General features: G+C 38.3%; 2 protein-coding genes and 1 long non-coding RNA gene across 6 annotated transcripts in view; 1 reads left to right on the plus strand and 2 right to left on the minus strand.

Moving 5' to 3' along the window:
* Nucleotides 1-7935, minus strand: part of LOC118599449 (acyl-coenzyme A thioesterase 5-like) — a 13175-nt gene extending 5240 nt beyond the window's left edge. The window contains exons 1-3 of the mRNA XM_036214540.1: nt 7608-7935; nt 5301-5759; nt 4704-4891 (exon numbers count right to left, since the gene is read on the minus strand). Coding sequence (XP_036070433.1) covers nt 4704-4891; nt 5301-5754 — 642 coding nt within the window. The 5' untranslated portion in view covers nt 5755-5759; nt 7608-7935. The remainder of the gene's footprint in view (nt 1-4703; nt 4892-5300; nt 5760-7607) is intronic.
* Nucleotides 1-10823, minus strand: part of rph3aa (rabphilin 3A homolog (mouse), a) — a 199717-nt gene that overhangs the window by 58512 nt on the left and 130382 nt on the right. The gene's annotated exons all lie outside the window — the stretch shown is intronic.
* The window catches only part of LOC118599450, a 6975-nt gene continuing 3064 nt past the window's right edge, over nt 6913-10823 (plus strand). The window contains exon 1 of the long non-coding RNA XR_004948804.1: nt 6913-6974. This is a non-coding gene — a long non-coding RNA (uncharacterized LOC118599450). The remainder of the gene's footprint in view (nt 6975-10823) is intronic.

A 10823-nucleotide genomic window follows, 5' to 3' on the forward strand; every position in this document is an offset into this window, starting at 1 on the left:
TTGTGCATTCTTTCAATAAATCTGACCTACAATAACTCTTGTGCTTCAGTTATAGGTTCCTCTTTGCATCTGGCAGCAACGTTTCCACACCACTTAAGCTTCAATAAACTGTATACATCTAGACCTCTGTGTGCTCCTCCTTTGGTGTCCAATTCTGTGCTCTCTGATAGTTTGTTTCAGGAGTCAACACTGTGTCTCTCCCTCTGGTCAGGAGCAGTCTCCGGAGAACTAAATGCACTTCATCTCCCAGCAACCGCAGTACACAAATCCTGGATGCCGCTCAGCTGACTCTCATTTTTCAATCACACACGAGACACTTAAGCACTGCTCAGAGACTTATTCAGTGTGAATGATTACAATGTTGATGTTTTTGTTTCTTTAGGTAAGCAGGGGCCCGTTCCAAGAAGCAGGTTTTGTTGGAACTCTGAGTTCGTGAACTCCAAATTCAGTAAAACTCTGAGTTTTCGGTTTCAGAAAGAGGGATAACTCAAACCTGGGAAAGTGGGCGAAACCAAGCCCGTTCCAAGAAGCGGGTTAAGCTGAACTCAGAATCAATCACTATGGTAACTGAGTCTGTGAACGAAACCTGGTCGGTAGCAGGTTTTCTTCAGGAAACTTAGAGTTCTCTGCGGTCTCTGCCCCTTTTTAAAGTGAAGGATGTTCAAATATGAGTTCCTCATTAACATTTAGAGAACATTCACATTAGAGACGTCACGTTTTCACCACGCAGAAACCAGAATGACATGTTCATTCATAGAGGATCATGTAGAGAGGAGGCTGATTAATCCAGAGGAAATGTTATTTACGTCGGTAGAGGATTTGGAGGACACGAGTCGACTGACTGCAGTTTCCTGATTCATTTTTATTTCAGAGATATTATAAAAAGCCAGTTATTCCAGGGACTTGCTATTAAAAAAATACCGTTTTCTTTTCCTTATTTTAAACAATAGAAATTATTGAATGTCAAACACAGAGAAACCATCTCAACTCATCTACAGTCCAGTACTTGCGTCAAACATTAGCTCAGTTGTCAGCGTCGCTGCTCCCCACTGCGGAGTTGGCGAGTTTGATTCCCGGTTACGGAATTTTTTTCCCGCTTAAAAAAAGAATTTGGCGAATATGTTTTAAGTCTTGAGAATTAAAATTAAATAAATGCTTTTTTAACATATGCAGCTACAGTTTCTTTTTTAGCGTGCAGTGATATCCGTGTGTGTAGGTGGGGGGGGTTACCAAAACTGGTCATTCATGCGATTACGGAGATTACTGGTTAAATTAGTAACAGATCAGAAACCATTCCTTAACAAGAGACAAAATAACCTTCCTGACATTATTTATTCATTATTAGAAATGATTCAAATAACTGCAGATATTTTCTCTCTGTTCTACCGCTGCAGCTGTGTTGCTTTTCTTGCGGAAAATGTTCTCCTATAGTCGCATTTGCTTGAAGGAACTTATCAATTTCCGCTGCCGGGAGTAAAAAACTCGGGCGTTTGCTCCCGTTGCCATGGTGAATCGTGCTGTCTTTGCTTCATTGATCAGGGCTTTTTATGGTCGCGACGCTCACACCTGATTCTGGTTCTGACAACTTCAAGTTGATTGAATCAAACATTTTCAGCTGTTCTGGAACCGAAAACCCTGAGTTTGGGAATTTTGAGTCCAGTGACTCTAAGTTCAGGTTCGAACTCTAAATTTGTTGAACCTTCTTCTTGGAACGGGCCCGAGTGTTACAGCATGTATACAGAATATGTTAACAAACTTTGGTAGATGGAATGGGACAGGGAACAAAGGGGCAGACTGTACTACTCATGTCAGAGGTCTATTAAGAGAGCCCTCAGCAGGTGCGTTTTCCTGTCGTAAAGAGGAGGTGGAGTTTACCAGGCTGACATTGGGTCATTGTGGTCTGGCTGCTTGTTTGTTTACTGTTCACAGGCATGACAGCGGTCTTTGTGTTTGTGGAGACGGTGTCTCATGTGCTTTTTAGTTGCAACAAATACAATGCTGAAAGGCAGGTTTTGTTTATCCATTTTAGTGATTTAGAAATTTCTAAATTTTCATTTCGGAGTATCATCCCATTATGCCTTCATAATATAGCTGCTAGGTGTGTGCTGTCCTTCAATTTCTCCGCCAGACTGGTCTGTTTTTCAGAATTTAGTTAGGTTTAGTTTATTCTTTTCACCACCTGAGGATGGCAGCATTTGACTCTTTGGTTTATAGCCTGCCGGAAAGGTATTTGAAGAAGAAACAGAAGTGTTGTTTGTGCCACTCAGTCTGCATACCGATTCTGCTTCATCTTTGATTCTGCTTGCTTGCCACACCACCAGGATCTACAATACTGACATTGGGATGTCATTCGGGCTTGAGAAATGCGGTCGGATGGTGACAAAGAGAGGCAAGGTAGTCCACACTGGAGTCTCACTCCCAGAAGGAACAATAGCAGACATTGAAGACAGTAACAAGTGCCTTGGAATTCCACAGGCAAATGGCAACCTTGAACATGCAACGAGGAGAGCAGCACTAGCCAAATACCTCCAACGAGGCAAGTCCTGAGAAGCCAGCTCAAAGGCATCAACAAGACCCGCAATAAGTAAGCGTGCAATAGCAGGGCCTACACAATAAACCAAAAATGTACAGTCACTGCAGTATCAGGCCAGTGCAGCATACAGCAAAAGGAGGCATAAATGCTGATAAGTGGTCACAAGTTAGACAATTGCTAAACTATCTCTTTGTAGTTTGAAGTAATGAATCAAATAAAGCCCTCGACACGTTAAACCAATGGTATGGAGCTTTTTGAGTCATTGACGAATCACTGGAGCACTCTAATGCCAAATTTACATAGTGTGGGAGTATGGCGTGGGGGGGGGGGTTCCCCAACACGTGACTGAACAAGAGCAACACCTCAGAGTATGTGTTCAATCCAACAATCGGTTAGAGGTTCAACTGATTCCATCATTTGCGCATAGGTGTACCGCGGATTCCCTACCCCCTGCCGGCGCACATCATGCAAATCAACTTTCCAATCAAACAGAACGCAATTCGCGTCCACGTTCTTTATTTTATGTGCATCAAAGTTGCTGCCTGATGCATTCCTGAGGTGTGTTTAAGTGCTATCCTAGGCATGTTTAGATTAAAAATGGTGTCATCTCAACTCCACAAGACAGTGCACTGAACTTTTTTTTATACAAGGATTTATCTTCACTGGTGTCTGCGGCAGACAAAAATCCTGTCTACCTTTGTCATGGGGGGATCACGCATCAATATAAGGGTGGGGTCATCTGGATGCCATAAGACAGCACAAGGGTTAAAAAATGGGACACTTCCACCGTGTGTGGGAGAAATTCTTCTCAAACCCATAAAACTCAGATGATTAGATCAGGTTTATTTATTTCTCAGAGTTCTACAAAGAACATCATTAAACATGTTTCCATGTTCGGGTTTTGAGGCTACTAAAAGATATTTCTGGTATGTAGATATGTCCCGCGAAAAAAGACTCCCGCTGCTGCGTCTGTGCCCATGAGGGGAAGAAGGGAGGGAGGCGGAGTTTATTGCAGCAGCACGGGATGCAGTGAAGAATTTCAAGTTGCAAATTATTCCATCCATCCATCCAATTTAAATTTGCAGTGCTTAATTTTTCATGTAATATGTGTGTGTTTTGAAGTACTTTATATATGTTTAATTAAAAGTATTTGTTGTAAAACATTTTAAAAATAATTATGTCTTTAATCTAGTTTTTCCTTTTTAGTGATCCCACAGTGGAATGGAAATGTATTAGTATTTTTGTTTTGCTATCTGTCCATTTGCCACATGTCAAAACGTCATCGCAGTTTCAAACACAGATATTGCACATTTTTCTCATAACCTTTTATCATTTAAAATTCAAACAGTGCACTTTTGTGAGTTTGCTTGAACAAGTAAGTAAAAATTGTGCAACTCCCAAATAGAAAAATATATGAACTAATAGAAAAAGGTGATTATTAGTTTTGTAAGAAAGCTCAGTGATTGTAGCTTTAGTATTTTCAGAACTAATGAACATTTATGCCTATATGAGGTTTAAATCTTAACTTATTTAGCCTGGAAGTCCAATATGTAACTGTGTCGTTAATTTTACAGCACTGTTTTTAAGCGCTTCTTGCTCAAACTAGTGCCATAATCTGCCGAGCTTTACGGCAATGAAAGTTGTGACACCTAAATACAATTTGCATAATAGTTTGAAACGCAAGGTGTCAGCTATGTGTAGAAAGCTTGGAAGGATCAACTCATGACATCCTCGTTCATTTCAAACCTAACAACAAACTGAAAAACATTACAGGTAATAGATTTTCTTTTATATATTTTTTGTGGGGTTTTAAATTCTAGCTATACATTTAATGTCAAATGAATGGCACAAATGTTGAAATGTAACCAAATTTTCAAGATCACAATGTTCCTTTTTTCCTTTTTTAATGTAAAATTGTATTTACCAAACAATACAACAAACTAACAAAGAGACTAAATGGGGACAAAAGGTGTATATGTATAGAAGGGAAAACAAACAAACAAACAAAAAGTGTACCAAATCAAAGAATGAACAGATGCATATCAATGCTTGGTCTATCCTTCCTTTCTTCTAATTTTCCTCACACCATTTTTACTCTCAGATCACAGTGTTCCTGAATAGTCTCCAACACTGTTTAACATGGTAATCATTACTATATTAAATCTGTCACCTTTTGTTGTTGCAGTAAGAAATTAATGGCCTCTTCAAAAGGGTCCAGGGCCAACATTTTTAAGTTACCAAGCTTTTCTTGAAAGACAGGAAGTGTGAGAACCACAAATCCTTTATTGGCCAGCAGAGCTGCTCTTCTCTCTGACATGAAGGTACAAAGGTCCAACACAGCAGGGAATGGACCAGTTCCTACAAGAGACAGAAAATGTGTTTTAAAAACAGTTTTCACGATTTCCTTTATTTTAAAAAGATGTACACTTTTAATTCATCTGTCTTTAGGTTTCATGTTTGGTTCCATGTTGCATATACTTTATGGGATTCCTTTTTTCTCATACCTGTACTGGTAGGTTCTCTCTTTTAAAGTACAGTTATTATTTTTTTAAGCAGGAATTGCCTTTAGAAACTAAAAAAAAACAAAGAAATATGTTTGGTAAATATTTTTTTCAACAATACTTTTTGGCAATTAAAGCATTTTTATGTGAGGCAAGGGTATAAACCAGTCCACGACAGTGCTGCCTTCACATAAACTTTTCTCTGTTTTTTAACGTATATTCTTTGACCTAATCAAATGTTACACGAGTTAGATAGCTAATCATACCTGGGGGAGTAAAGAGAACTCCATGAAAGTTCCCTTCTTTCACAGAAACTCTGCTGACCCCGTCTGCCATCAGAAGCCTCTCATTGATCGCCTCTGCCAGGATCTGGTCTTGTTCTTCATCATGCACAGAGAACTTCACCGTGTGAGGCTCTAATGCTTTGTTCTTATAAAAATATGTGTTCAAAGTGTTTGGTTTCAGTGTCCTCAGTAGACCCATGGGTTCAACTCCAACGTAGCTCCCGCTGAGTGAGGCGTCTCTGACCAGGTCAATGTCTCCATTGCCATCAGCCCTGTAAGTGGCTGAAGAGCTGAACAGAACTCCTTTTTCATCAGTTGAACTGGCTTTAATGGTGACCACCTGTCTGGATCTCAGATGTGAGACTTTTACCTGAATGGGTTTGTCGTACAAGCATCTGGTAGTCGGGAGCAGCCTCAGTCTGATTTGAGAGCTCATCTCTTCTGCGGAAAAACATAATTTGATCATTTATGCTGCAGTCAGGGAAGGAAAGTGGTACAATTATTCCAGACTTCTCAGGAAAATGTTAAACATTCTTAATATTTTCTTTATTATTCAATATAATCATTCAGTTTCTGAGTTTGTTAGTTTAAATTGTGTTATCATATCAAATGAAAGTTTAGAGACATGTTGAGTGTTTCTGATGTTTTCTTGGTAACACTTTATGATAACTATCTTTTAGTTAACAAATTCTTAACAGTTTGTTAATAAGTTATAAATTATTTGTTAAATAATACTTAATTTGTATGGGATTTATAAATGTGCCTTATAGATTGACGGTAGAATACTAACAACTATTAGTGAGTTGTAACTAATTAACTGATCAAAATCAGTCACCAAACTTTCCTAATTACTATCTTACTGCAAAAAAAGATTTAAGGAGAAAATCCCTTCTATTTATTTATTTTAAGAATTTTTCATGTCAACATGGATCATAACCAAAAAGGCTTAAGTTCTAAAAGAAAAAGGCCAGTTTCCAAACTTTCTCATATGACTAAAATCGCCTGTTTTATTTTATTTTATAGTTAACAATTTCCTTTCGGGTAATAGTTGCACTAATTTTATTTGATTGTTCAAGCTACTTCACTGAATTGCTTTGTTTGAGTGTTAAAAGATAAAAGAAAGTACATAAAATAAAAATAAGGAACAACCTGCATCAGTTTAACACATTTTTTTTCGTTTATAAAAAATATACTACAAAAGTATTGGTATGATTCAAACGACTTGGAATTTAATTTAAAAAAATCATTTGAGGATATCCTTGGTAAACAAAAAAAACCTGTCTGTTTTTACAAACAATTGCTCTTCTTCCTTAAACACACCTACTGTCAAGCAAAGCAAAGTTTTTAAAACACAATCAGCTATGAGTCGATCATGGATGAATGAACATCTTCACACTGTGCTGTCAAACATGAGTTCAAAACCAGAGTTGCTGGGTGGAGCACAGCTGTGATTGACTGAAGACCTTCACCAAGCTGTTTCTATGGAGGAACCAACATGCTGAGGCCTGTATGTGCTGCTGGGACAAATAAAGGAGACGCACATCTTCATTGAAGACAGGAAGCTCAGCAATCATTCAGAGCAGCTGGTGCTCAATTGACTTTGCAGCAGAAGGAGAAGAGAAAAAAAGACATCTACAAACACCAAAGAGGCAGCCGGTAAGAACTGGAACTCTAAAATAAAATCAACTTCTGGAAATGGACTGCTTGCTTGATTCCTGTGGATATTGTTGAAATTAAGAGACTATTTGATTTGTGTTTTCTGATGTAAAGGTTTTTCAGCTACTGTAAAAGGCTCATAATTTCCAACTCAAACAAACTCACTAAAAAACCAAAAAAATTTGAGATGAAATGTCACAGCGGTTGATTATTTGCCAAATGGAAATAAAATGTGAAGATTGGAAACTTGGAAACTTGACTGGTCCTTTATGAGTGAAATCCTGCTACATCTTTGAGTGGATGTCTCTTATCCCTTTCAAGTGGGGAAATTGTAAAAAGAAACATAACTTGACACACACATTAAAACAAACTTTTAGGTTGAGAGCTTAGGTAATATTGTTCATCGTTTAACAAAACTAATTGTGAATATCAGATGACAACATGTATTTTTCCAACTCATATTCTGTAGTGAGAGCAAGAACACATAACGCATAAATTCACACTTGTGAATAAGCAAGCAAAACAGTAAAATGTCACGAATGTTCCACAAAACAATTCCATTTTAGCTGGAATATGTTTTGTTTTCTATTGTAATGCACAAAGATAAAGCATAGAATAGTAATGTAAACATACCAGTAATGCCCTTCAGTTGAAATTCAGAGACAGCTGGGAAGACCTAGATCCACTGAGCGCACCACCAGTATGTGTATTTGGTCTATTTAAGACAATCTTTATAAGGCTGGTATCCCTCTGGAACTGTGCAGTCATGCGATCAACGTGATCAAACTCAGTATAAAATTAACTTGAACTTGAGTCACTGATCCGGAAGACTGAGAAAAATCAAATACAAAAATACAAATCTTTATTAGCGGACAAATATTTAAAAGACCAATGCTAAAATACAGAAATACCGCAAACAGGTACTCAAATGCCACATGGGTGGGTCACACCAGAGCCTGTACCAAGTTCTCTGGACTGGCTGCTTATTAGTTTGTTGACTAAATGTATTCTTGTTTTTATTATTATTATTATTATTATTATTTTATAATAATAATAAGACCTTCATTCCATGTTGTAAAAACATTTCGTTTCCACAGCAAAATGAAGAATATTTTTCAAGACTGATTTTTTCCCCCTAATTTTATATCTAGTGTGTAAATACAGCATGTAAAAATGACTAAATAAAGGTAGTGTCACATAGGACAGGTTGTACTGATTAAAATGATACCAAATAAGCATTCATGTAGTCTTTCAAACTAAAAATACAGAGGTAAATTCCAAAAGAGACAAAAACTGAGCTGTAGGTTCCAGAGGGTTAATCAAGTCTGTTTGAAATTAATAAGTGTTAAGACACTTAATAAGATTCATTAACAAACCTTGTTAACAGATTATCAAGCATTATTAATCTAGTAAGACATTTAATACCATTATAGCTATCTCACATAGACCTATGTCAACAAGCTTAAGAAGAGTCATTAATTAACTTTATTGACAAATTAATGAGTATTATAAATGTGTTAGATGCTAGTAAAATATTTATTAGCATTATAGATGTTAATCAGAATATTAACTTCTAAAGTCAGACCTTTGTCTTCAAAGTCCCTATTAGTAAACTGATAGTTAATACATTTGTTAAGCATGCTATCTTTTTTAACCATTTATTGAGTGTTTTGTGCTTTTACCACAAGTAATCACAAAGCATAAAACTTCTAAAAAGAACTTTTTAATACCATTAAAACAGAAATATATAAAAAACATTCAGAAATAATGGAGAAAAATCTACACATTTTTAAGCAATTTGTAATATGAACTAAATATTATCACTTTGAAATTTTAAATAACATCAACAAGTGAGATAAACTTTACAAATCTTTTCTGAACTCTTTGAGGCTTGGTACTTACACATTTTTACAAACAACTCTTCAAAATCTGCCCTTGCCTATGGGCAGTAACATTTTGTTTTAGTTGTTTGATTTTTTACTCAAATTTCTGAATTGGCTTTAATTTCTTCCTTTCAAGACCAGATAAAATCCCTCAGCTTGTCATTGGGAATGGATCATTTTTTTTTAGCTCAAGAGTATTTTTCTTGGTCTGTGATGGCAAGTTCTGCCACTGGAGTCCATCCATCCATCCATCTTCCTCCGCTTCATCCGGGACCGGGTCGCGGGGGCAGCAGTCTGAGCAAAGATACCCAGACTTCCCTCTCCCCGGCCACTTCCTCCAGCTCCTCTGGGGGGACCCCGAGGCGTTCCCAGGCCAGCCGAGAAACATAGTCTCTCCAGCGTGTCCTGGGTCTTCCCCGGGGCCTCCGCCCAGTGGGACATGCCCGGAACACCTCTCTAGGGAGGCGTCCAGGAGGCATCCGGACCAGATGCCCGAACCACCTCAACTGGCTTCTCTCGATGCGGAGGAGAAGCGGCTCTACTCCGAGCTCTCTCCGGGTGACCGAGCTTCTCACCCTATCTCTAAGGGAGCGCCCAGCCACCCTACGGAGAAAACTCATTTCAGCCGCTTGTAGTCGGGATCTCGTTCTTTCGGTCATGACCCAGAGCTCATGACCATAGGTGAGTACTGGAACGAAGATCGACTGGTAAATCGAGAGCTTTGCTTTCTGGCTCAGCTCTCTTTTCACCACAACGGACCGGTACAGCGACCGCATAATAGCGGACGCAGCTCCAATCCGCCTGTCGATCTCACGCTCCGATCTTCCATCACTCGTGAACAATTTGGCTTTTGGCCACTGGAGTGTTGGTGACTATTGGGTTTTGGTCCACCCCTACTTTTTGGAAGGCTACAGACAAGGTGAGTCATTTTTTAAGGTCTTTAAAACTTTGATGTACCTTTCCTCAATGTCATCTGGGTCACGGGCTGAAACATAAAAAAAGTAATGTTTTACAATCATGCACTGGGCAGATTTTTTTTTTTTTTTTTTTGACACATTCACTGGGAAACATTCATTAATTGTTTCCCAAACTGTTAGTAACATCACCACCAAACTTCTTGTGGAAGATGCCCAATAACAGCCTCTAACCATGATATTCTAATTACCAGTGGTTTCTTAATGTAAGCCAAGGAAGTGCGCTGTCCTGCTTCTTTTTAGTTTACTCGGTTCTTCTGAATCATCAGAAAAGACGAGCTGGACAGCCTCCCACTAGAGAACAGAGATTAAGAAAGCTTGGGTAACATATTGTTCTGTCCCCTCTTCCAGCAAAATAACATTGTTTGAAGGTCCATCAAAAAAAAAAAAATAGTTTTTACATTTTTTTCAACTTATTTTCAACCAATAAACTAATCATACTAACATTTCTTTTTTTTGAATATGGAAAAATATGTCAAATGAATGGTTGGAGTTTTCTACCTTCTTTATTGCTTAATCCAAAATATCACTTGAGGTGGCTCAGGCATCTGGTCTGGATGCCTCCGTGACGCCTCACTGGGGAGGTGTCCCACTGGGCAGAGGCCCCCACGAAGACCCAGGACATGTTGGAGAGAGAAGTCTGGGCATCTTTGTTTAGACTGTTGCCCCCACAACCCGGTCCCAGATGAACGGAAGAAGATGGATGGATAGAAAGCTCAGAGGTTTTTTAGTGTACAAGTTAAATTGACCAGAGTCCAGAGGTCAAGAGTGGCCTTAGCTGCTTTATCCTCAATTTAGCAAAATTTTGAGTAAAATTATGCTGTAAGATGTAGGGCTGCCACGATTAGTCGACTAATCGACGACTAATCGACTATTAAAATAGTCGATGACTAATTTAATAGTTGATTAGTCGTTATTTTATATTATATGGAGTCAGAATTTAGTAAAATTGAAAGTTATTATGATATTCTGCTAGCTTCTTGGACTATTTT

This window comes from Oryzias melastigma, linkage group LG12 (assembly GCF_002922805.2).
Source record: "Oryzias melastigma strain HK-1 linkage group LG12, ASM292280v2, whole genome shotgun sequence".
In the NCBI taxonomy this organism is placed as follows: domain Eukaryota; kingdom Metazoa; phylum Chordata; class Actinopteri; order Beloniformes; family Adrianichthyidae; genus Oryzias; species Oryzias melastigma.